The sequence below is a fragment of the Lissotriton helveticus genome, chromosome 4_2, assembly GCF_964261635.1.
Source record: "Lissotriton helveticus chromosome 4_2, aLisHel1.1, whole genome shotgun sequence".
Classification (NCBI taxonomy): Eukaryota; Metazoa; Chordata; class Amphibia; order Caudata; family Salamandridae; genus Lissotriton; species Lissotriton helveticus.
In genome coordinates, this window is record NC_136064.1 from 137,272,919 (window position 1) to 137,300,046 (window position 27,128).

At 49.6% G+C, this 27,128-nt stretch overlaps 1 protein-coding gene across 1 annotated transcript in view; it reads right to left on the minus strand.

Moving 5' to 3' along the window:
- LOC144752261 (zinc finger and SCAN domain-containing protein 26-like) overlaps window positions 1-27,128 on the minus strand; it is a 49,303-nt gene that overhangs the window by 1,730 nt on the left and 20,445 nt on the right. The window contains exons 2-3 of the mRNA XM_078640271.1: window positions 19,473-20,263; window positions 15,289-15,405 (exon numbers count right to left, since the gene is read on the minus strand). Coding sequence (XP_078496397.1) covers window positions 15,289-15,405; window positions 19,473-20,109 — 754 coding nt within the window. The 5' untranslated portion in view covers window positions 20,110-20,263. The remainder of the gene's footprint in view (window positions 1-15,288; window positions 15,406-19,472; window positions 20,264-27,128) is intronic.

Here is a 27,128-nt window from a genome sequence, read left to right on the forward strand (position 1 = left end):
TATAGGAAGCTACCATCTCATATAGGAAGCTACCATCCCATGTAGGAAGCTACCATCTCATATGGGAAGCTCCCATCTCATACAGGAAGCAACCATCCCATATAAGAAGCTACCATCCCATTTAGGAAGCTACCATCCCATGTAGGAAGCTACCATCCCATATAGGAAGCAACCATCCCATATAGGAAGCTACCATCCCATATAGGAGGCAACCATCCAATGTAGGAAGCTACCATCCCATGCATGAAGCTACCATCTCATATAGGAAGCTACCATCCCATGTAGGAAGCTACCATCTCATATGGGAAGCTCCCATCTCATACAGGAAGCAACCATCCCTTATAAGAAGCTACCATCCCATTTAGGAATCTACCATCCAATGTAGGAAGCTACCATCTCATATAGGAAGCTACCATCTCATATAGGAAGCTACCATCTCATATAGGAAGCTACCATCCCATGTAGGAAGCTACCATCCCATACAGGAAGCTACCATCCTCCTGCCCGGGCCATAGCGGAGGCGGCAGCTGAGTGATAGTTATGGGATACAGGCCTAGTTTTAATCTGCACCACAGGATTGAGAAGGGGGGTGGTTCTGGGCATTTCTGAAAATCCCAACAGTCTTTCACAACAGCTACTCCTCCCTCCAAACTATATCTCTCCTCTTCCCCCGTGTTATAAATGTGTGTGTACATGAATCACCTGACTAGTCTTCATTGTTATTAGCTTAAATACCATAACAAATACAAAAACCAACATGTAAAAAGTACCACAACAATTAGAAGCATAGCAAATCGAGTATATTATGTAAAAACAAATTATATCCAAGATATTGGAGTCATATTAGCTTTAGAGTACACTTCTGCTCCTCTGGAGCCGTGCTAGAAGACCCCCAGGTACACCAAAAATAAGCAACCCCTGTAGAGTACACCAGAAGAGATTCAGACCTGGTACGCAAGCCTGTGGCATCCTGTAACCGGCGATGACTCGACAAGGCCTGCAGCCACTTCCTACAAGCAATGTAGGGCTTGGGAGAGAAGAACCTAAAATCAAAGGCAATGTCTCTGCCTCTCAATCTGCACTCCCAGTAGCCTTCTCACCCAGTGATATAACAAATATTGATTGGGCAATGCACATGGTCTGAACAGGTCTGAACATGATACATTGCAAAGAGGTTCTTGCTGGTACGATGGCTCAAAGCCAACCGTTTCCTTATGAACATGGTATGCACACGCCAAAGAAGCGCATGTGATGCTGTGGAGGGTTCCCAGGTGCCGTTCCTTGATCGCCCCTGCCGCCTGAGCATTAATGAGTGTGAGAACAGACCACAGTCTGTCACAACCCATACCTTTAAAGTCTTTGCAATGGAAAATCATTACTTTTGGTTGTATCCACAAGAGAAACAACCTTGATGAGATACTAAAAAATACTTGTTTGGGGATTTCTGTGCAGTCACGTCCGGTACAAACTAAGGAGAGACTAATCTAGGGGCCTCCAACCGTTAGTGTTGATAGAGCGCTTACAGCACTCTAAATTGTATGGGTGCATTACACTCATGGTTTAAACGCACTCACATGTATTTATGTCGTTTGCAGTGTTTCATGATTATTAAGATGCATTTATTCACAGTTATATTAGCATCAAAATGTAGTGACCACATGTAAGTAGGACTTTATATGTATTAAAGAATCTTATAATCCTGTATGTGTAAGGTGCAGAATGAAATGTTATTCGTGCAATGTAAATTGTGTTTAGTTTAAGTTGCCTGCATTGTAGGCCCAAACTGCAAGTTGTTTTAAGTTTCCTTTCTCCTTGGTTGCTCAAGAATTAAAATTAAATTACTCCTTCTGGTGTTCGAAGTCAGTATGTTCTCATCCTACTGCAGGTGCATGTATTCGACCTCGTTATTCGTAGATTTAAGGGGATACCCGGAATGTCTTTGAAGAAGGCTGGAAGGCGAAAAGGGAGGATGCCTTTTGTGTCTGGCCTATCTGGGAACCAAGCCCACTGGAAAAGAATCAATTTAATTAAAGCTTCTGTGGAAACTTAGTAAAGATGTTGCACATGCAAAAGTTTACCTTGTGACGTATTGTGGGTTGAACATTTGTGTCTTTGTATGATGTGCAGGGACAGATGCGAGAGTACTTCTGCTTATTTTGGAGGAGAAGGAGCATCTTAGAATGAGCTCCATAGCTTTAAGCTATTAGACCCATTTGACGTGAGAACTTCTTAGGAAGTCAACACGTGCAGACACCTTTGGGATAGGATATCGGGGAAATAGGTAGGATATCTAAGTAGAGCAGAGTAGGGAAAGATATCTTTGCTTCTTCTCTAATGAAAAGAGAATTGGACTCAGCTTCTATTCTTTGTTGCATTTTGATTTTGGAGTTCATCATATTATGTCTTTTATGCCGAATGAATTATATTCGTAGACTCGGCTCTGTATTGATTTTTATGTATCTATATACTCTGATATTGAGCTGTGTTTATATTCAATTATTTTTGGCCTTTAATAAATCCGCAAAACTGAATTTCGGAGTCTGTGATCCTTTAAAAGCATGACTAAATTGAAAGTATAACCTTAAATTGTTTTGCTCCCCTCAAGCACTTTTAGCAGGCTATAAAAGCCCATCTGATTTGAAGGTAGTAGGGAAGGCAAGGTGTCAAATTTAGCTTAATCAGTGTAGTGGGAGCTACTTCTCATCTGTGAAAATCATTGTGCGCCACTGAGGGCTGAGCAACTCGCGTATTGTTACCAGACACCCCCACGCCCGGCGTCATTGACTTCAAGCCTCATGTCCATAGAGACTGATACTGTGGTTTGAACAAAATCCTTTGAGTAGGGGCACTACGAAAGGGCTGCCATGTATGTCAGCGAGAGTGTGGTCTTGGGGATGTATGAACATGTGTGTGTATGAATGGGATATGTGTGTTTTGTATGCACTTGTGGCACAGGACATACGTTTTGCCATATGTGACATGGTTACATTTATAACGCAAACTTACACCCATTTTTTAAATCGGAAAACTTTAAAGTGCAGAAAAATGTTCTGCAAAAATGTTCATGCTATGGAATGTTTTTCTGCACTTTAAATTTCTCCCACTTACAATAATGGCTGCATTTCCCCCTTATAAATATGGCAGGGTGTCTAACAGTCACTGGGAACAAGATGCCTGCTGTGTGTAAAGGCGACACTTTGAAAGGGGAGAAAATTAAGCTGAAGAGTTAACTTTATGGAAATATAGATTCCATAAAATTCATCATTCAAATTTACTCCCATTTCGGAGTGTCACATTTTTAAACAGCAGCCATCTTGCTCCCAGTGGTCTGCAGGGAGGGAGGAGGGGGGGCTATAATTAAAAATAAATAAATAAATAAAACTTACCTTTGCCTCCAGTCACGTCTCCTTCTCAGTCTGCTCCGAGCCCCAGGAAGCAGGCAACCTCCCTCTCCTCCCTTGAGCCAATCACAATGCTGCAATGTCAGTGCTGTAAGTGGCTGGGATGCCCCCTGCACATGCGTCTCTGGGATGGCAGTTTTGTCCATGCACGTTGCATGCAGCCTACATGGAGAAAATGGGAGAGTGTGTATGACTCGTTTGGTAGGCCCTGGGGCCGACCAAACAGTCAGCGCCCAGGTCAATGGGCTATCCACTCTTCCCAAACCCGCCCGCCCACCCGCCCCCAACTAGGTATGCCCTTCTTTTGCTTTCTCGCAGTGCGAGAGCAGAAACATAAAATGGTATTCATAATACCATTTTATATTTCTGCTTCTCGCACCGCGAGAAAGCAGTGGGGCGATGTTCCAGCGCCCACATGGAGAAGCCGCCCATGACTTCAGTACCCCAACTTCAGACAACCAATTTTGTCCTGGAATTATTGATAGACCAGTTGTTCTGGACACAGTATTCTTCACATTCATTGAAGTGACAATACAAAGACAGTATCAAGTGGAAAAAATAGCATTATAACATGTTTCTCTCTGCACAGTTTTGGGGTGTCTAAAATGAGGTTTCTTGAGTTCTGTACGACATTATTCAGAAATAGATTATTTATTTGTATTTATTTAAGAGGTTTTATATAGCGCTGGCTGGACCCAGGAGTATCAGAGCGCTTTACAAGGTGTTTCCAACAGGTACAGTGTGTATAAGCACAGACAATGGAATAATAAAAGAGCAAGTCCACATAGGATACATGACATCTAGATAAGAGAGTAAAAACAAATTGCTAGACACTCTGATTAATACAAAATAGCGGTCACAGTTTGGCAGGAAGCCTCACTAAAGTATAAAAAAAAAAAAAGGCAAGAGAAATGAGGGTCATGAGGAGGGGAGTAAAGGTGATCAGATAGACGGAAAAGGAGTTGGCCAGGCAGGTGGTCACAAGTCATATGCGGAGCAGCTAGGCAGGGTGGTGCAGAGGGGCGGGGCTACCAGGGAGCGATTAGAAACCCCAGTATTTATTAAGGAGAAGAAGTTTGAGTTCTTTTTTGAAGCTGGGGTAGGACTGGTTACAGCGGAGGTCTTTAGGGAGGGCATTCCAAATAAGTGGGGCATTGCCTGAAAAGGAGCGTGACTGAGTGGAATTCTTCTTCTGTAGGGGGGGGATAAGTAGGAGGGTGTTGGAGCTTCTAAGTGATCGCGTGCAGCCTGCTTTGGTCAGTTTGTTGGAGAGGTATGTTGGTGTGTTTTGGTGGAGGATTTTGTGTGTAATGCAGGCTGTTTTATATGTGGATCTACCTTCAATGGGGAGCCATTTAAGGGATTTAAGGGCGGGAGTGATGTGGTCAAATCGTTTGCAGTCCGTGATAAGCCTAGCCGCGAGGTTGAGCGCAGATTTAAGAGGTGCCAGGTGGGTTTTGGAAATTCCGGTGAGGATGGCATTGCCGTAATCAATGCGCGATAGAGCAAGCGATTGGACTGCCAGTTTAAAGTCATCAATTGGGATGAAGGGCTTAATTTTCTTAAGGTTACGGAGGGTAAAGAGGGCTCCTTTGGCAGAGTTGTTGATGTGTACGTTGAGAGTTAGGCGGTTGTCAAGGGAGATGCCCAAGGATTTGACTGAGGTGGCTAGGGACAAGGAGCAGTTGAGGGCGTTAAGGTCTGTGATCCACTTTTGGATGGGAAGCTGGTTGTTTTTTGGGGAGAAAAGAATAATTTCAGTTTTTTTTGGGTTAAGTTTGAGATGGTTCGAGTGGAACCAGGCTTGAATTTTGATGAGGGTGTTGTTGAGGTGGAGGATGTCAGCATGGGTTTTTATCTTATGGTAGAGTTGTGTATCGTCAGCGTAGAGGTGATAGTTAATCCCTGCTTGTTTGAGAATGAGGGTGAGAGGTTCCATGAAGAGGTTAAAGAGAGAGGGAGATAGTATGGATCCTTGTGGAACTCCTAGAGAGATGGGGGAGGGGTTAGAAAGGCAATTGTGGATTTTAATTTGCCGAGCGCGGTGTTGCAGGTATGAGACAAACCAATTATGAGTCATGCCATTAAGGCCGAATCGTTCTTTAAGGACTTTGAGAAGAACAGAGTGGTTAATGGTATCAAACGCTGCGGAGAGATCGAGGAGGATCAATAGGCTAGATTTGCCATTGTCGAGGGAGTGGTGAATGTCATCTATAATGTTAAGCATGGCGGTTTCGGTGCTGCAGCCTTTCCTGAAGCCTGATTGGAGGGGGTCAAGTAAGTTAAAAAGTTCAATGTGTCTGTCAAGCTGAAGAAGGACACATTTTTCAAGGGCTTTCGAGAGGAGGGGCAAGTTGGAGATAGGGCGGAGGTTGTGGAGGTCATTAGGGTCAGCCGTAGGGTTTTTAAGAATGGGGGTGATTTGTCCCAGTTGAAGGGACGTGGGGACATAGCCGGTGGCTAGGGAGGTGTTAATGATCGAGGTCCAGGCAGGTGTGATGATATGTTTGAGGTTTTGGACGAGTTTAGAAGGGAGGGGGGTCTTTAGTGTGGGAGGAGGGTTTAAGTTTTGCAATGATGTCAAAGACATCTCTTTCAGTGACTGGCTGGAAATTATGCCAAGCTGCGTTATTTTTAGGGTGAGTCCTAGGGGGATTAGAATCTTGGAGGGTGGCGGGAAAGGAGGAGGGAGTGAGATAAGTATTATGGAGGGTCGTGGAGGGGGTGGGGGGGGAGTGGGCAGGAAGCAGGTGCGGTAGGGGGGATGTGTAGTATGGAGGGAGGGGTCAGAGTCGGCAGGAAGGATTGCTCTATTTTCGCAATTTTTTCAGAGAAAAAGAGGGCTATTTCTTCGCATCTGGTCGTCGAGGCCATAAGTACAGGTGGAGCGGCTGAGGTTTGATTGCGAACAATGTTGAACAGTTCTCTGGGTCTGTTTTTGGCTGGGTCAAGTTGTGTTCTGAAAAAGGATGCTTTAAGTTTAAAGATGTGTTTTTTGTAGGAGGATCTTGCAAGTCTGAGGCGAGCTAGGTGCAAGGGGGAAGGGTGCAGTCTCCATGTTCTTTCCGTCTGTCTCAATGAGCGTCTTTCATTGTTAAGCTCCTTAAACCATGATTTGGAAGGAACGGTTCTTTGGTTTTTGAGCTTAAGCGGGGCCAGGAGGTCTAGGGTTTCGATAACTGCTTTGTTGTAGTGTTCTGTAAGCTCATTAGCGTTAAGTGAGGGCGGGATGGCGAAAAATTGGGCATGGAGTTTGGATTCCAGTACATCCGGGGGGATATTATTCAAATTTCTGGTCAGTTTCGAGGGTTTAGTGGTTTTCGTGGGCGGGGGAGTGGCAGAGACCGCTATAGAGAACAGTATGAGATGGTGGTCGGACCAGTCGATGGGAACAATGTTGGATAGGAGGGCTAGATCTTTGCTAGTAATTATGGCATCTAGGATAGCTCCTTTGGAATGGGTCGGGGAGTGACAGAGTTGCTCTAGGTCATTGATCTCGAGACGGTTGGAAAGGAGGGTGATAGAGGGATCGCTGGGCTCATTCCAGTGGAGGTTAAGGTCTCCCAGGAAAATGTTGAGGGAATTGGAAAGTGAGGATTGTGTAAGAATGTTGGATAACTCATCAACGAAGGGATGAGTATTGCCGGGAGGGTTATATATGTTGTGAAGGCGAATGGGCTGGGAGCCGTGATTTTTGAGTTCAGCTTCAAGGTATTCAAGGGTGGAGTAATTAGAATTATTGACAAGGGAAATTTGTAGTTCCTCTTTGAAGATGATGGCAACACCACCGCCAGTTCGGATGGGCCGGTCTTTCCTGAGAATAGAATAGCCCGGAGGGACTAGGAGGTCCAGGATGCTTGTCGAGTGGTCTGTGAGCCAGGTTTCAGTTAGGAACGCAATGTCGATGGATTCAGTAAGGATAGTTTCTGATATTTCCGTGGCATGTCGCACAGCGGACCGACAATTTACAAGCATGCAGTGAAGAGGTTTCGGGGGAGTTTTGGGAAGTGGAAGGGAGTGGATGGCTGTGAGTTGGGGAGGAGGTCTAGATGAGCAAGGTGAGCGGGGAGTTCGGCTAGTCCCCAGTATGACAGGGATGCAGGAGGCCGGGGGAGGTTGGATATTGGTGGGTGAGCGGTGAGGGTAGGATTTGCAGAGGTCAATGATCTCCATGGGGGAGAAGGGGCAGGAGGTGCGGAGAGGTCTGTGTGTGCGGCAGTGTAGAGGAGTCGTGCAAAACGGTTTGGGTGTAGCGGGATTAATATGTCTAGTATGAGCGCAGTTTAACCGAAGTGGGAGGGCTCTATTTTTGAGGGAATAGAAATCAGATCTAAGATGAGCGAGATCTCTAGTGAGAGTGGCGAGATCGTGTTCAATGTTGCGAAGGGAGTTAGATATAAGACTAAGGTGGGATATAGGAGAAGGGGGAGGGAGCGGCACAGGATGAGCGATGTTAGTCATAGGGGGTGGTTTGCTGTTGGGAGGGAGGGTGGGGTTCCTAGAAAGGGAGATGGGAGGACTGTGGTAGTAGGGCAAGAGGAGGGGCATGGAGGGGGAAGGTGGGTATGTGGTCATCGAGAGTGAAGAAGGAGGAAATGGAGGGGCAGGAGTGTTAGGAAGAACGGTGAGGGACGGGTCGGGAGGGGGGGAGCCATGATAATCAAAGGGAGAGAGGATGGGAATAGGGGGAGGGGTGAAGGGGGGGTTCTGGAATAGAGTGAGTGACGGTTCGGGTTGGTGGGTGGATTTAGTTTCGGGGGGACAGAGGATGGGTTTGGGTGAGGAGGAATAGGGTGGAGTAAGAGTAGGAGGGGAAGGGGAGTGAGAGTCAGAAAGGGGCCGGGAGATAGCACTCGTGGCGTGGGGAATGAGGGGAGAGGGAGGGCAGGTCGTATGTGTGGGGGATTGGGAGCTTTGGGGAGTAGGGAGGATCAGGGGAAGAGGGGGGTCCATGGGAGAAGGTCGGGCCGGGGGTGTATGCGGGGGGCTGGGGATCATCAATTGTGAGGCATTGTTAGACGTGTACAAGGCCAGCAGTTGTAGGGCATTGTTGATCGTGGACAAATCTGCAGAGGGGAGTAAAGGATAAGGGAGAGGGGTTAAAGTGGAGGGCAAGGGGAGAGAGGGGGGAATGTTGTTGGGGGAATTATGAAGTTGGATGGTCAGCAATTGTAAGGCATTGTTGACTGTGGGCACGTCAGCAGAGGGGAGTATAGGATGAGAGAGAGGGGTAATCGAGGAGGGCAAAGGATGTGCGGGGGGGAAGGTCATTAGCGGCATTGTGAGGCTGGATGGTCGGCAATTGTAAGGTATTGCTGGACATGGGCGTATCAGCGGAGGGGAGTATAGGATGGGGGAGAGGGGTTAAGGGGGAGGGCAAAGGATGAGAGGGGCGAAGGTTATTAGCGGAGTTTCGAAGTTGGATGGTCAGTGATCTGAAGTGTAATTCAAAGGAGTTAAGGTGGGGAACGGCCGCTTGGATGAGGATGTTACCGGTTTTGAAAATGGAGATATTGATTTCCCCAGGAAAGGTAGTAGAGGGAGAAGTGGATAGTTTATGGCCATGGGGGATTTTGAGGGACTTTGTGACTAGGAGAGATTGTAGGGAAGTGCTTTTCCATTTAGAGGGGCGTTTGGAATAGAAAATGTAGTTGGTAATGATAGGGGCGGTCAGGCTGTAATAGTTGTCCACGATGAGAGTTTCAGGGTTAAGGACGAGAAGGTTGTGTTTGAATTTTTTTCTTGCGTATTTCGAGAGATTGGGGGGGTAGAGAAGGGACCAGGAGAAATTAGCACTGGTGCAACCCAGGACTTCTCTGTTTGCCTTTCCTAAACCCAACTGGGATACTAGACATGACCCTAATGCAATTTAATAAAACGTTTCCATAAATGTAGCCCGCTCTGTCCTACAGAGATCCTGGTCTGTAATTCGCAGGCTCTGCGGGCACAGGGTTATGAGTGGGACAATCATTGCTCTTGACTTGGAGACAGTGTCCACAGGGAAACTATGGGAAGAGTGACTTTGGCATTAGATTCAGGGTGGTCTTCTAACCTCAGGAACCCAAAACACCAAGCAGGTTCTCTCGTCTCCTGCCGCCTTGGGTATGGCTCACCAGAATCCTTAGGCTGCCCTCAGATTGGAATAGAGAAGATTAAAATGTAAAACCCAGTCTTCGGCTCCTGTGTGCCATTCAGTGTGATCGACTTGCTCTAGGTATCCCTTAACCCCTCCACTGCGGAGGCTATTCCGCCGCAGTGCTAAGGGGGCAGGGTGGCCATGCGGCGGCCGCATGCTGGTGACGGAACCGCTCCGTCACCAGCCGCGGTTGCGCTGTGCTTATGACGGAGTGGTTCCGTCACGGCCCCACCCGCTCAATGGAACATCCAGCGTGCGCAGGCGCGCCGAGCGGGCCGTGACCGAACCGCTCTGTCATCAGGACAGCGCGTCCGTGGCTGGTGACGGAGCGGTTCCGTCACGGCCCCACCCGCTCAATGGAACGCTCAGCGCAGGCGCGGAATCCGTGCCGCGCAGGCGCTCCGAGCGGGCCGTGACGGAACCGCTGCGTCATTAGCACAGCGCGACCACTGCTGATGACGGAGTGGTTCCGTCACCAGCAGGGGAGGGTTTAGAGAAGAGTTTCCAGGCCCTTTAAGAGTGTTTCTCCTGGGCACTCTGTCTCAAGTCTTCCCATACCCCACGCTGCCCCTTACGCTTTTTGTTAGCTCCCAGGATTTTATCATTTCTCCGAAGCTTCTCCAGGATCTGTCCTCCTTCTGGGGTGCTGTGCCGGGTTTGAGGCTCGCATTTCTTGAACCCTCATTCTTCATCACACCAGTCACACTATTCTCTATCATAGGGGTTCAGAGGTTGCAAAACCCGGAGACCTCGCAGTGGCGTCACAACACTTGTCAGAAGTTCACAGGCCAGGGGCCTCTGCACAGGCCCAGAGGGGGCCCCAGCAAAGCGCATGGAGGGGGCCCCCACGCTCCGGACCCAGTCAGGAGCTCACAGGCCAGAGGCCCCTGCAAAGCGCATGGAGGGGGCCCCCATGCTCCGGACCCAGTCAGGAGCACACAGACCAGGGGCCCAGGCACAGGGCCAGAGGAGGTCCCTGCAAAGTGCAAGAAGGGGGCCCAACGCTCTGGACCCAATCAGGAGCACACAGGCCAGGGGCCCCTGCACACGGCCAGAGGGGCCCCACGCTTTGGACCCAGTCAGGGGCTCACAGACCAGGGGCCCCTGCACAGGGCCAGAGGGGGCCCCTGCAAAGCGCATGGAGGGGGCCCCCACGCTCCGGACCCAATCCGGAGCTCACAGACCAGGGGCCTAGGCACAGGGGCAGTGGGGGCCCCTGCAAAGTGCAAGAAGGGGGCCCCCACGCTCTGGACCCAGTCACTTTCTAGTCCTGGCTCTGGGACCACATCCTTGGCAAGAGCCAAGCTTTACTATTCACCAAAACATAATGGGTTTCGTTCACTCGCAGGTGTGTCAGGGCGGCCCTTCATGGACTGTAAGCCACAAGCACTCCTCATAGACAACAAGCTCTTTCCCCATCCTGATATTTTTACGATACGGCATGGCTGCCTCTTGATCCCCAGTCAAGATTCCCTTCTGCGTACAGTCGTGTGTCTAAGGGGAGCTGAGTTAAAGACACCACACACTAAAATATTGGGATCATCACTGCCATCTCTATTAGACAGAATTCAATCCTCTAAGGGTAGATTGAGCCGGAGAATCATACACACAGGATACATCCGGCACATACACACGGGATACATCCGGCACATCCTCGGGGCACATACATACAGGATACATCTAGCACATCCTCAAGGCATATACACACGGGATAAATCCAGCACATCCTCGGGGCACATACACACAGGATACATCCAGCACATACACACAGGATACATCCGGCACATCCTCGGGGCACATACATACAGGATACATCTAGCACATCCTCAAGGCATATACACACGGGATACATCCGGCACTTCCTCGGGGACATATACACACGGGATACATCCGGCGCATCCTTGGGGCATATACACACGGGATACATCCTCGGGACATATACACACGGGATACATCCGGCACTTCCTCGGGGCATATACACACGGGATACATCCGGCGCATCCTTGGGGTACATACACACGGGATACATCCGGCGCATCCTCGGGGCACATACACACGGGATACATCCTCGGGTACATACACACAGGATACATCCGGCACATCCTTGGGGCATATACACACGCTATACATAGTCGGGGTACATACACACGGGATACATCCGGCACTTCCTCGGGGTACATACACACAGGATACCTCTGGCACATCCTCGGGGCACGTACACATGGGATACATCCGGCACATCCTTAGGGCGCATACACACAGGATACATCCGGCACATCCTCGTGGCACTTACACATGGGATACATCCGGCACATCCTTGGGCACGTACACACGGGATACATCCGGCACATCCTTAGGGCACATACACACGGGATACATCCGGCACATCCTTAGGGCACATACACACGAGATACATCCGGCACTTCCTCGGGGCACATACACACGGGATACATCCGGCGCATCCTCGGGACATATACACACGGGATATATCCGGCACATCCTCGGGGCATATACACACAGGATACATCCGGCGCATCCTCGGGGCACATACACATGGGATACATCCGGCACCTCCTCGGGGCATATACACACGGGATACATCCGGCGCACGGCGCATCCTCGGGGCACATACACACGGGATACATCCGGCACTTCCTCTGGTCATATACACACAGGATACATCCGGCACATCCTTAGGGCATATACACACAGGATACATCCGGCACATACACACGGGATACATCCGGCACTTCCTCTGGGCACATACACGCGGGATACATCCGGCACATCCTTAGGGCATATACACACAGGATACATCCGGCACATACACACAGGATACATCCGGCACTTCCTCGGGGCACATACACACGGGATACATCTGGCGCATCCTCGGGGCATATACACACAGGATACATCCGGCACATCCTCGTGGCACGTACACACGGGATACATCCGGCACATCCTTAGATCAAATACACACGGGATACATCCGGCACATCCTTAGGGCACATACACACGAAATACATCCGGCAGTTCCTCGGGGCACATACACACAGGATACATCCGGCACATCCTTAGGGCACATACACACGGGATACATCCGACACTTCCTCGGGGCACATACACACGGGATACATCCGGCGCATCCTCGGGGCATATACACACAGGATAGATCTGGCACATCCTCGTGGCACGTACACACGGGATACATCCGGCACATCCTTAGGGCACATACACACGGGATACATCTGGCACATCCTTAGGGCACATACACATGGGATACATCCGGCACTTCCTCGGGGCACATACACACGGGATACATCCGGCACATCCTCGGGGCATATACACACAGGATACATCCGGCACATCCTCGTGGCACGTACACACGGGATACATCCGGCACATCCTTAGGGCACATACACACGGGATACATCCGGCACATCCTTAGGGCACATACACACGGGATACATCCGGCAGTTCCTCGGGGCACATACACACGGGATAGATCCGGCACATACTCGGGGCACATACATACAGGATACATCTAGCACATTCTCAGGCCACATATATACAGGATACATCCGGCACTTCCTCGGGGTACATACACAAAGGATACATCCAGCACATCCTCGTGGCACGTACACATGGGATACATCCGGCACATCCTCGTGGCACATACACACGTTATACATCCGGCACATCCTCGTGGCACGTACACATGAGATACATCCGGCACATCCTTGGGCACGTACACATGGGATACATCCGGCACATCCTTGGGCACGTACACACGGGATACATCCGGCACATCCTTAGGGCACATACACATGGGATATATACGGCACTTTCTCGGGGCACATACACACGAGATACATCCAGCGCATCCACGGGGCATATACACACGGGATACATCTGGCACATACTCGAGGTACCTACACACGGGATACATCCGGCACATCCTCGGGGCACATACATACAGGATACATCTAGCACATCCTCAGGGCACATACACACAGGATACATCCGGCACTTCCTCGGGGTACATACACACAGGACACATCCGGCACATCCTCGTGGCACGTACACATGGGATACATCCGGCACATCCTTAGGGCACATACACACAGGATACATCCGGCACATCCTCGTGGCATGTACAACTGGGATACATCCGGCACATCCTTGGGCACGTACACCCGGGATACATCCGGCACATCCTTAGGGCACATACACACGGGATACATCCGGCACTTCCTCGGGGCACTTACACACGGGATACATCCGGCGCACCCTCGGGGCATATACCCACGGGATACATCCGGCACATACTCGAGGTACATACACGCGGGATACATCCGGCACATCCTCGGGGCACATACATACAGGATACATCTAGCACATCCTCAGGGCACATACATACAGGATACATCCGGCACTTGCTCGGGGTACATACACACAGGATACATCCGGCACATCCTCGTGGCACGTACACATGGGATACATCCGGCATATCCTCGTGGCACATACACACAGGATACATCCGACACATCCTTGGGGTACATTCGCCACATGATCTTGGCCATACTGAAGTCTGAGGCGGATTAGGCCAGAACTGAAAACAATGTCCACAGAAACGTTCATATATTCAATCAGTGGATTGCGACAAGTCGATGACCATCTCTCGCGCCAACCAGCTTGTCTCGTTGCCTCTGCCCTTCTGGTGCCACACCAAAGGTTTATCTTCAAAGGCTATGTCCACCATCCCCAAATGCACAGAGAAGAAATGAAAGATGGCACATTCTAGCTTGTTTCATCAGTAAAACAGGACCTGTCACCTATGAAAGTCCTGTAAACCTGAGACCCTTGGGCAGGGTGACACAGAGGCCTGGTAGGCAGAGGGCTTGGTCTACCGGCAAGTCTCAGGTTCGTGCTCTTGAGAATGAATCCAAACATGTCCTATCGGAGATCCCAAATACTTGACAGCAGTGGTTCACAGCCCTCGGTCCACGAAGCCTCATCAGTGGGTTTGAGACTACTTAAAAAATTAAATAATATTAACAGATTAATAAAGTGTATATTAATAAAGAAGCTAAAGGTATACTTGAAAATGTTAAAACGCACTGTAAATGTGAAGGAATTTGAAACTGGAGGGTTAATATTTCATTTGCATCCTCCGATTGTTATATGGGAACAGTGCGGGTGCACCAAGTAAAACATAGTATGGACGATAAGTGGCCCCTAATGAATTTAGAAAAGCTGCAACCTTTCTATTAAAATTACATTTTGATTTTTTTCAATTATGTATTTGCAAATTATATAAAATGTGTATTTGTTTGTGTATTAGTTTGATGCATGCTTTTTTCTGTATTTTTTGTGTATTGTTTTGCAGTTCGAATCGTCTACAATGCTTAGTCTGGGGTCCTCGGCTTTGAGTAATGACTCGTGGGGTGTCCCCGGGTTCCAGTAATGATTAAAGGAGGTGGGGGGCAGAAGTCAAAAGGTTGAGAACCACTGCACTAACCTATCAAACTTTCTTAAGCAGGTTTCGTTGCCCGGTGGCGTCACATTTGATGGCTATCCAGTTGTTTGTTTCATTGGGTTTCTTCAGGTTTATCTTCTTTAGCTTCGAGAGCCCAGGAAGCCCCAATGCTGGGTGTCCCAGCGAAGGCCCTTCCCTAGAACAGGTGAGCCAACACGCATTACACTGCTTGCTAACACTAGATGCTCAGGTCATACCTACAGCCTTCTTACCTCTGGCCATGGACTGAGACTTCCCGCTCTCCTCGCTGTCCAGGTGAATCCAGACGGGTGAATCCTCCACGCCTTCATCCAGATCAGACGTCTCTTCTGCTTTCACAATCACAATCTCTGAGAAAAACAAAAAGGGAACAGAAATCAGAGAAAGCATCTGAGGAGGCACAGTACATGTGGAATGTGCATAGCACTACAAATACAAGTGCACAAAATGAAATTCAGGGACAATGTGTGTGGTGTAGGTACTGATGCTGTTTTCCATGTTTTCTGCAACTCCAACAAGGAGTGTCCAGCTCTGCTGCAGAGGAGTAACAAGGGAGACCAAACGAGGGTTCCAGTAATGAACAGGGTATGTAGAGCTGCTTGTCTGAGGTCTTAGAAGTAAACAAAGAAGGTCACAGCTAACAGTGTCGTACGGTTTCTACATTCTCAATAAGACTCAGCGTTTTGGACAATAAGCTGGAAAATATATGGGACGGATGGATTATGTCCGAAGCTGGAATTAATATCACTGACTTTGGGGCTCATTCCACTAGAGGTGCAATGGCTTCCAAGGCTGTACAGGTAGGGGGACGTTTGGAAGATATTATGAATGCAGCGGATTGGTCTTCAAATTCAACTTTTAAAAAGTTCTACTTTAAACCAATCCATGAGGCTGCATCTCTGGTGCTGAGTAAGCTTTTAACAAGCAAAATCCTCGCCTCCGCTTCCTGACATAGAATGAGAAATTTCCTAGTTATCACAAAGGAAAGTTTCAATTCTATTAAGGACGCGGAGGCGAGGATTTTCCCACCCAGGCTTTATCGAACCTTCCCTCCCAAGACTGGATTCTGATGATCTTTTCTTCGTCTGAGGGAAGCATCTTTTTCCTATGTCTTAATGTACATATTGGATTACTGTTCGATTATGTTTTTTCTTCATTCTGCAAATTGTTTTATTACTCCATTGCAATGTTCTTGACTTCGTTCAACATTGTTCTGGACAAGATATTATTATTGTTTCTCTTCCCTAGGCTCCGATCAGAAAGCGGACTAGTGCATAGAGGACTTCTTTCCTGCGGTAGCACCCAAGAAAGAGGAAGGACTACCGGCTGGGAATCCCTATATGCTGCTTGATGGACTCTTATTGGTTGATGTGCTACCATGACTACCGCTGCCATGTTGGTTAGGGTAGTCCATGGTTTTAATGTTTTTCTTTTCTTACTTTTAACTTGCTGTCCAATAAAATGGAGAAAGGACTAGATTTACCTTTGTTTGGGAGTTTTTTAGGTGGATTTTGATTGTAATATTCTACAATATCCTAATATTTTAATATTATTTTTTGTTTTGCACCTCCGAAAAGTATGTGAAATAGGGTCTCATTTTACAGACTCAGGCTCCGCAGTGCACACCATATATAGAAAGATGCAATATACAGCATTGAATACCAAAAAGAGTGCCTGTAGGTAAAGATTTAATTACCCCTTGCGGTGTAAATGCACTCCAGGTGCAGATATCTTTGTCACTTCAATAGTCTCTTTTCACTTTTAATAAATATTCGCAGACGTAGGGGCTTGAACGTCTCTGTTTACAGAGAACAGAACACTTTGCAGCGGGATGGGTGATTGGAACAGAGGATGCTGTGTACAGGTGAGTAAGTTTACTTTACATTCTATAACAAAAACAAAACATTTACAGCACCGAAACAGAAATGGTATGTGTGGTGAACGTGTGCGGGCTTGTTGTTTGGATGGGAAGTGTACTTTTAGTGTTAATGCATGTACAAGTGTGTTCATAGTATGTGTGGTGAATGTGTGCATGCTTGTTGTTTGGATGGGAGGCGCACTTTTAGTGTTGATGGATGTACAAGTGTGTTCATAGTATGTGTGGCGAATGTGTGCATGCTTGTTGTTTGGATGGGAGGCGCACTTTTAGTGTTGATGGATGTACAAGTGTGTCCATGGTATGTGTGGTGAATGTGTGCATGCTTGTTGTTTGGATGGGAAGTGTACTTTTAGTGTTGATGGATGTACAAGCTCGGTAATGGTATGCGTGGTAATGGTATGAATGGTGAATGTGTGCTTGCTTGTTGTTTGTGCAGGAAGTGTCCTATTAGTGCTGATGGATGCAAAAGCGTACTAATGGTATGCGCAGTGAACGTGTGCATGCTTGTTGTTTATAAACCAGCAAAACCAGGTCAGAAAGCAAAAAGACAGGGGAAACACGCCTACAGATGCCAGGTCTAATACATGTCTCCTCCAGCTGAAAGTAGGGAGAACTACACAACCTCCTGGATGCGGATGAGGATGCGGCGGTCCCAGAGAGCCACCCATTGACCGGTGCAATAGGGTCCACGCCCAAGGAACCGCCGGAGTGCTCACTAGTGACAAACTAACTATGTGAGGGTCTAGAGGCCCGAAAACCCCATCTTGACACACTGTCATAAAGTCCACAATTCCAGGGCTCCGAACAGCCCTACTTGACAGACCATCAAGGAGTCTACAGCACATGGACACAGGGGCGGGCTCCAGAGATTGTCCCATGTGACAGACTGTCATAGAGTCCCAAGGACAGAGGGCCCTAGGCTTTTCCACGTGCCAAACTATGATAGAGACCCAAGTGGCTGTCTATCATGGTAACTAGTGTGTGGAACAAAGGCCAGAGAGTGCCTTAAGTGACAGTTTTCAACAGATGCCAATATGCGCGAGCCCAGGGCCTCAGAGAACCCCAAGTCACAGACTATCATAGAGTCCGCAATACTAGAAACAAGGGCAACAGAGTGGCGTAAGTGACATTTTTCCATGGAGTCCACTGTGCGAGAGCCCAGGGTGACCCAAGTCACAGACTTTCATAGGGTCTACCGCAATAGGAGGAGCAAGGGCCACAGAGTTCCTTAAGTGACAGTTTGCAATAAAATCCACAGTTTGAGGGGTCCTGGGGTACTCCGAGTGGTACACGGTCACAGTGTTAGAGCTGGAGGGCTACAGAGTGTATCAAGGACAGACCATTTGTGTTCGAGGACCGGTGCCTCAGACTTTCCCAAGTGACAGACTATCATAGAGTGCACATTGCGAGCGGCCAGAGGTGCAGAGTACCGGAAGTGACCCACTATCTTAGAGTCCACAGTGGGAGGAACAGGGCCCAGAGTCCCCCAACGGACAAACCATCCCTTCCTATGTGTCTGCCAATCGATGTGTGAAATGATACAAAATAATGCATGCGTGTTGAGAGTAGTGTTCAGGGAATAGGAACAGAGGCAGAGATTAAATGAGGTACCGTGACTCTACACCCTGCACACACAGGCAATTTGTTCCCATTTATTTCCGAATTACTAGATATCACGATAAATACTTTGCCAGCAACCAATGAAAGTCAAGTTGAAGAATGCGAGTGAGCAGGGGTGGACGGTAGGCGCGATAGCTGACATTATATGGTGTGTTTACAGAGACCTTACTTGATTTGTGCACATGAGAAAAGTACTAAAGAAAAAGAAAGGAATGCAAAAGAGGGAGAAGGACAATGTGAGACAAAAAAGAAAATAAGTCCAAGGGGGAGAAGGAAAAAACAGAAGAGACGTTGAGATAATAGGAGAGCGAGCGAAGTGCACGCACAGAAACAAGCGCGGCCTGTCATGGGACCTGAACGCCTCCTTACAGGGCGGACAGAAGATGTGCAAGCGAGGACTGCCTTTACTGGTGGCGGAAAAAAAATTCCCTAGAGTATCACGCCACAGGTAAAGCATCCAATCCCCGCGTACACATGTTCTGTCTCTTCTGTCTCTCCACATGCACGCTTTAGATTCGTATCGATTCCAAAAGGCCTTCGTCATGGCGAGAGCAGCGCATGCGCGCTGCTAACGCCAGACAAGACCTAAAAAGTGAGCACATTCTTTAGTTTTGTATTGAGAACCTGCAGGTTTTAAGAAAGGGGTGCCCAACATAGATCCAGGAGAGCTGGATCCATATCTGATCTTTATGATAAACACTGACTACGTAAATTAGTTCCAATTGGAGGAATAGTATGTAAGTGTACAGTATTCGGAGTGGATGTCCTGAAGATCTGGCATGGATGCGCTGCTCCTGGACCTACAATAAACTCCCATGGATGTGGTTTACTTCTGCTCCTTGCCTTGATGCCACAACCCACCTTGACCTGTAACCTCATAAGGGGTGATACATACCGTCACTCAGGGGTTCTACGTACCGTCACTCAGTAGTTCTTGTGGACAGTCTGGTGGACCCGATATTGGATGGACATCCTGCTGAGCCAAGTAGCCCTCGATCAGTCGGACGGCTCTGGCAAGGGACCTGACATGGTGATGGCTCAGCCATTCCCTGGCCTCTGCTGGCAGGATCTGGACAAACTGCTCCATGATGATGAGTTCCACAATTTCTGTGGCACTGCGGATGTCTGGTTTCAGCCACCGGTGGCCCAGGTCTTGCAGCTGGGAGGCCACGCTCAGTGGCCGTACGCCCGCTCCGAGGGTCAGACTGCGGAATTGCTTTTGGTACCTTTCATCATCCAAGCCCAGATGCTCAAGGAGGGCCTGTTTCAATTGGTCATAGTCCTCAGCTATGCTGATTGGCAGGGCTTGATAACAAGACTGGGCTTCAGCTGACAGAAAGGGAGCCAGACACTTTGGCCACACTTCTTTAGGCCACCGAGCACACTTGGCTTCGTGCTCAAAGGCCTCCAAGAAGGTTTCTGGGTCATCCCTGGATTCCATCTTTGCAAGTTTGATTCCTCGAGGAGCCTTGGTGCCTTGGACTTGTTTGATGCTTTCATACTGCTCTTGACACCACCTCAGCCTTTCTTTTTTTAGTGGCTCTCCCATGGCCATAGTCACAGTCACAAAGATTCTACTCTGATTCACAGAGGGGCACAAACGTCGATAGTGGCTCGACAGGGCTGGGAAAGAGGTAGGCCGCTGCAAAGAGTCACTGAATCATCCAGGAAGCTGATGTCTTTGAGCAGAGTTAACCTGTACTTGGAACCTGAAAAAAATACAGAAATAGGTTACAGACTATCAAATATGGATCAAGGAAATACCCTAAGAACATTATTTTTTCATTATCTCACCATGGAAATATATTGCGTCTTTTCTACAAGGTGAGAACTACAACTACTTAGGTTAATGGAGAGCTCGATCATATGTAACCACAGGTTATAATGTATCAATCTCAGCAGTTGGGAATATGTGGGTGGCCAGGGAGATGCTGCTAGACAAGAGAATTCACAGGCCTGGATAAACAGCAGTAGCCTGTTGTAAGGATTGAAGTAATGGGCCCTGGGCCCGCATGTTAGGCACAGCAGTAAGGGACACGGACACCAGGAATGAGTGGTAGGAAAGGTACTGAGCACGTGCGCTCAGCCTCTTTTATTGGCAGCGTCATGTGACACCATGACGTCTGTGGTGGGTGGGTGTATAGTGTGTTACATTACACAGGAACACTAGAACGTGTACACACCAAGACACTACATCACTCCCCTTTTTAATCAATGAAAAAAACTCAACTTGATAATTCACATTTGGGGAATCAACTTATCTCAGGATGCAGTGAAGTGTTCAGTTCCATCAAGCTTTTCTATCCGCCGCAGCTTGGGAAAGGGCAGGTGGAATTCAGTCTGTTTCGGGGAACTTTTGTCCGCTCTGGCACAGGTTGGAGATGCTAGATGGAAACAGTCTGTAGACGACTGGGAGCCCCTTTTTCCTCACAGTCCTTGTGTTGTTGGCTTCCGTGGTAACGGGTGCTGTTGGAGTTCTTGCAGCTCGCCATGTAATGGATGGTCACGTACCAGTTCGGCCTCGGACTAACAGTGGGGACCTATTTTGCACTGACACCTTCTTCACTCCTAACTGTGGCAACGGCCACGTGGATGTACTTCTTCTCTGCTCTTCAACTGTGGCAAAGGCCACATGGAATAACCTCCTTCCATTCTTAACTGTGGCAACGGCCACGTGGATATTCTTCCTTGCTTGTCACGGTGGCAGAGGTGCCACTCAGATCTCTCCTCTTCTCCCTTTCTGTTTCACAGTGGCAGACATGCCACACCGCTCTCTCCTCTTCTTCCTTTCTTTTCGCAGTGGCAGACGTGCCACACCGCTCTCTCCTCTTCTTCCTTTCTTTTCGCAGTGGCAGACGTGCCACACAGCTCTCTCCTCTTCTTCCTTTCTTTTCGCAGTGGCATACGTGCCACACAGCTCTCTCCTCTTCTTCCTTTCTTTTCGCAGTGGCAGACGTGCCACACAGCTCTCTCCTCTTCTTCCTTTCTTTTCGCAGTGGCAGAGGTGCCACACATCTTCTTCCTTTCTTTTCCCAGTGGCAAGCGTGCCACTCGGATCTCTCCTCTTCTTTCTTCCTGTTTCGCGACATCACTCGGTCCGATCTTGCATCTTCTCTCCTGACCTGGCTCCTCCATGCAGGGCGCGCCCGCTGCATGTGTGATCCTGGTGTGTCCCCGACTGGAACACTTCCTCCTTCTTCCTTAGCTTCCCGAGTTGGTGTCACGAACCCTCTACTCTGGATTCTTGTTGGTGACGTTCGTGGATTGGTGTTCAGGGATCTTGATTAGGTCGAACGTCCTGGACCGTTTGGCGGTCCCATCCTGCTGGTGTTTTGGCAGGTTTCTTCGTCCTGTCGGACTTTCTGGTGTAGTTTAGGGGACCCGTCGCGGGTCATACTTGGTACGCGATCTTTCTGTGGATCGGCTTCTGGGGGTGCCACGCTTAGTGGTCTTCTTCGGTAACTGTTCTGCACTGTGGCGTTACCTGTGCCCTTCTTCCATCTCGTGGGGGCGGGGTGCCACGCTTAGTGGTCTTCTTCGGTAACTGTTCTGCACTGTGGCGTTACCTGTGCCCTTCTTCCATCTCGTGGGGGCAGGGTGCCACGCTTAGTGGTCTTCTTCGGTAACTGTTCTGCACTGTGGCGTTACCTGTGCCCTTCTTCCATCTCGTGGGGGCGGGGTGCCACGCTTAGTGGTCTTCTGCTGCTTTGGACCGTGGGGTACTTGCTGCTTTGGCTGGCGTCAGAAGTTTGCTGCTTCGCACCGTTGGCGGGAGTAGTTGATGCTGCGGTGATCTCCTGTGGCCACTAGGAGTCACTGCCCTCTCCGTCTTCTGATCTCAGCAGTCTTATTCCCTGATCGTTCCTCCAGTGCTTGGCAGTCGTTTTCTCCCTACGTTTAGTCCTTGCATGGATGCTTGGTGAGGTGTTGATGTTACGTGAGGCATTCGTGCCTCTTCCCACGTCGCTTCGGAAGTGGCAGCTGCCGACTCCGTGCTGGTGCGTGTGGGCGTCTTCTGCGCAGAGCGCGCTTTCCGGATTCGTGCGTTAAGATGCTTTCCCTTGGGGCGCTACTCCGTTTATTGCCTCTAGATGGTGGTAACTTCTTTTGCGTTGAACAATGCTTGTTTCCATGCTGGTGGATGCTAGTGCACTATTGCTTTTGGCCACTGGGTGGCAGTGTTGCTGGATCTTTTGAGCAGCCTGTTTGTCTTTCCCGGGTGTGCACTCTACTGCTTCAGTGCACAGGGGGTTGGAGCTGTCGCTGAGCATGGGTGAGTAGATTTTCTTATGCTTTTAGTGTTCCCAAATGTACCGACTTATAAATGTGCTAAAGTCAGGCAGACATTGCAAAAGCACTGTTTATGTCCCTCTGGTGTTGTGCAGCTTTCATGCTGGGGGCTAATTTCACTGTCTTTATTGGTGCACCGGTACTTCCTTTAGATCAGTGTTCCGGTGGGGCTGGTGACTCTTTGGCGGTGTTGACCGCGCTGCTGGCCTCTGCTCCTCACCCGGAGCACCCAGTGAGGGGGCACCTTTTTTTTTTGACGGCGGCACTGGCCGCGTGCAGACGGATCTCTTCACCCCTGCTTCCCTGCACTCTGCTCCTCACACGGAGCACACGAGGAGGGGGGGGGGGCCTTCTGATCTTAGCGGCGCTGGCCGCCTGCAGCTGCTTGCTTCTCCCTCGCTCTCTCTCTCTCCGTCCGTAGCCGCCTCGGCCGTGCTCACGCGGGCGGGGAGAAGTTGCTTTACTCCTGTGGGGGAGCTCGTCGCTCCGGTCACTCCTCCTCGGCGAGGGACGCTCGAGGCAGGCCGCGGTTGGGCTCCGCCGGCTCTGTCTTTTGATTGTACTGTTCCGCTGGCCTCACTTTCGCCGGTCTCCCGCCGCTGCAGCTTCTGCCCCCCACCCGCTGCGCGGCGGAGACCTGCCTTGCTTCTCGCAGGCCGCGGGTGGGCTCCGCTGGCGCTGCTTGGTCTCTTCTTCGCTGGGGGTGCCGCCAGCAGGTCGCGGGTGGGCTCCGCTGGCGCTGCTGAGTCTTCCTTCGGTGGAGGCGCCGCCAACCGGTCGCGGGTGGGCTCCGCTGGGCCCGGACCACGTCGCGAGGGGGGTCGGGAGGCGGTTAGCTACTCCGCTCCCTCCCCCTCGTAGATTGTATAGTTTTCGGGTCCGGCCGCCTTCCCTTCACGCCGTGGCTCACTCTGGGCCCCGCCGCTTCCGTTACACGCGCGGCGGGGGCAAGGGATGACTCGGGCAGGCCGCGGGTAGGCTCCGCTGGTCCTGCTTATTTACTGGCACAGTTCATGGCGGGCACTTCACCCCTGGGGCTCACCTTCGGCCGGCAGGCCAGATGCTCCGTCGCGGTCGCGGCGGGTGGGCTCCGCCCGGCCCGTGCCCTTTTCCGGTGGGGGTCTTTGTCAGCCTCGCGGTCGTCACAGGTGGGCTCTGGGCGGTCCTTCTGTGGCTCCCGGTCACTGCGGGGCTCCTATGTGCTCACCGGCTTGTCGTACCGCTGTGCCTTCTGCAGGGGATGCCCTTCAGGCGGGCAACTCTCTCCCCCTTTTCCTCAGTGTTTGGTAGTGGCACGCATGGGTTGCACTACCGACCTCGTCGCCATTGTAAGGATTGAAGTAATGGGCCCTGGGCCCGCATGTTAGGCACAGCAGTAAGGGACACGGACACCAGGAATGAGTGGTAGGAAAGGTACTGAGCACGTGCGCTCAGCCTCTTTTATTGGCAGCGTCATGTGACACCATGACGTCTGTGGTGGGTGGGTGTATAGTGTGTTACATTACACAGGAACACTAGAACGTGTACACACCAAGACACTACATCTGTGAGCTGCAAAACGAAGTTAATCAAATTATCTCGATTTTATATATGTTATAGGATAGGAGTAGGCAGAATTCTTGTTCCAAAAATCACACTGATAATACAGCAGCTCTTAGTCTGATCTAAACATGGCTGATCACACTGATAATACAGCAATTATTCGTCTGATTCAAAAATGGCAGATCACACTGATAATACAGCAGCTCTTCGCCTGATTCAAACATGGCTGATTACACTGATAATACAGCAGCTCTTCGCCTGGTTCAAACATGGCTGATACAGCAGTTCTTCGCCTGATTCAAACATGGCTGATTACCCTGATAATACAACAGTTCTTCGCCTGGTTCAAACATGGCTGATACAGCAGCTCTTTGCCTGATTTAAACATGGCTGATTACACTGATAATACAGCAGCTCTTCGCCTGATTCAAACATGGCTGATTACACTGATAATACAGCAGCTCTTCGCCCGATTCAAACATGGCTGATTACCCTGATAATACAGCAATTCTATGTCAGGAGACGAGGGGGAGGATTATGCTTCTCTTGCCTTTTCTACTTATTACACAGCAGCCAATCACATTTCTACAAAATGAAAAACAACATTTCCCATAAGCCCCAGTAATCCTGTGTCCGCTAATCATCTGGGCATACCACATAGACATAAAGTCATGCAACGATAATGCTTCCTCTTTCTTTGCTGCTGCAGTGGCCGCAGTTAAGTCATTATTATTGAATGTGCTTGCTACGTGATTGTATATGGTGATTGTGGTGCAGTTTTTGGTCAATTGCAGCCGGTCCGCGGGGGGTGTTGACACCCACTAATTAGTTGCTGTGGATCAGGAGAGGAACACTCGGTAGACGCGCTACTCGGCCTTGTACTCTCTCGTTGCATGCGACTCGCGAATGCGCAGTGAGGCTGAAATCACCTCACAGCGCAACCGCATGAGTGAGCAGACAAGCCCTGACTGTCCCTGGAGAACAACCGACGGGACGATAAAAGCGTTGAGAAGGGCTCTGCCCTAGGAGAGACTGGTGCCTCCCTCCACATTCAAATTTGCTCAACTCTATTGGGGAACTTTGGACCCTAACTAATCCACATAAGTTGATTGCACCCGATTGGGACTGACTCTCCCCCATGAACCTCCACAGGATTAAGTGAAGGATTTGCGATAAGGTGACTAATATGGCATATCGGAAAAATATGGGGGACGACTATAGGAAATACACAGAAATCCCCTTTGAGCAGGATACGGAGGAGCGACTGGTAGAAACACTTGATAATCAAGTGCAATGCTCAGTGAACTGGGCTTTAATTAGAGCCTTACCCCCGTTACTCAATCACTCAAAAAATATGGCCGTTGTCAATTGCTGGGCATGGCAGGGGGCAGGTCGAAACATGACTTGGCTTGGCATGATGCAGGAGTTGCCCGCTGTACTCTTCTGAGGTGCTCTCATAACTGGCGCAATCGGTCCTACAGGACCACCAATACGGGAGTACAAAAGAGGCAGGACCATTTGGGTGTTCCAGGAGCTACACCGCCACAATGGATCCTTCCACGTCATCGTCAAATTTTCCTTCAGATCAAGGGGTAGTCCCTGGGAATTCAGGACGGGTCACCAAGCGTGAGCGCAACGTGCGTCAAACACAACCGGATTTATCGCCTAATAAGTATCTCTTATTTGACCAAAAACAAATCATCCACCTAAAATCTACGGAATGGGTTCCGGGTATGAGGGTGGCGCACTATGTACAAGCTAACCTATGCCAAGGCATCAAGAAGGCAGTGCATAACACATTGCGCTCCGAATGTCCACACCCCTCACTACTAGAGAAGTTGGCAGATACTGCGAAACTCGATCCGAACATGGCCACATTCATGAAGAAATGTTCTAATGACCCCAAGTAGCGTCTAGACAGAGCATGGAGGGGCTGTCAGGAAAATTTGCTCGATTTTTCTGGATCCCTTATGAAAATACTTGATTTGGCAAGACAAACAAAAGATGCTGAAACCCAACTGGACCCAAAGGGAGATATTGGTATGGGCACAGAGGGCCCTTTGCCTCCAAGTCAACTCCAACTGCGCTCTATCTACTGAACGCCGTAAGTCAGTTTTGATGCACATAGACCATTAACTGGAAAATCTGGCCTCCAGTGAAGCAGGCACTTTGGCCAATGGCCTACATTTTGGTGATAAATTTGTCAAAGAATTGGGAAAGTATGTGTCGACATTTGCACCCTCGTCTACCGACCCCACGGACCCCATCCCCAGTTCAGCGACTCCATCGCCGACTTGATCAGCACGCACGCCTTGACCTCCACCGAATACATCCTCCTCGGAGACCTGAACTTTCACCTTGAGAACATCGACAACAACTCCACAACCCTGATCGATAACCTTGCCAACCTCGTACTGAAGCAACTCGCCACAACGCCCACCCACTCCGCCGGCCACACGCTCGACCCCGTCTTCTCCTCAAGCCTGCACGTCTCCATCAACCACACTACCAAACTCGTCTGGACCGACCACCGCTGCATCCACTTCGCCTTCCAGAAACCCACCACACACCACTGCACCCAACAAATCCCCCGCTGCTGCTGGAGCAAAATCACCGAAGACCAACTACACGCAAACCTCGCTCTCAGCCCACCCACCGAACCCTCCAACACCAACGACGCTGCCCACAGCCTCAGACGCTGGATCGAGGACTGTGCCAACACCCTCGCCCCACTGAAGAAAC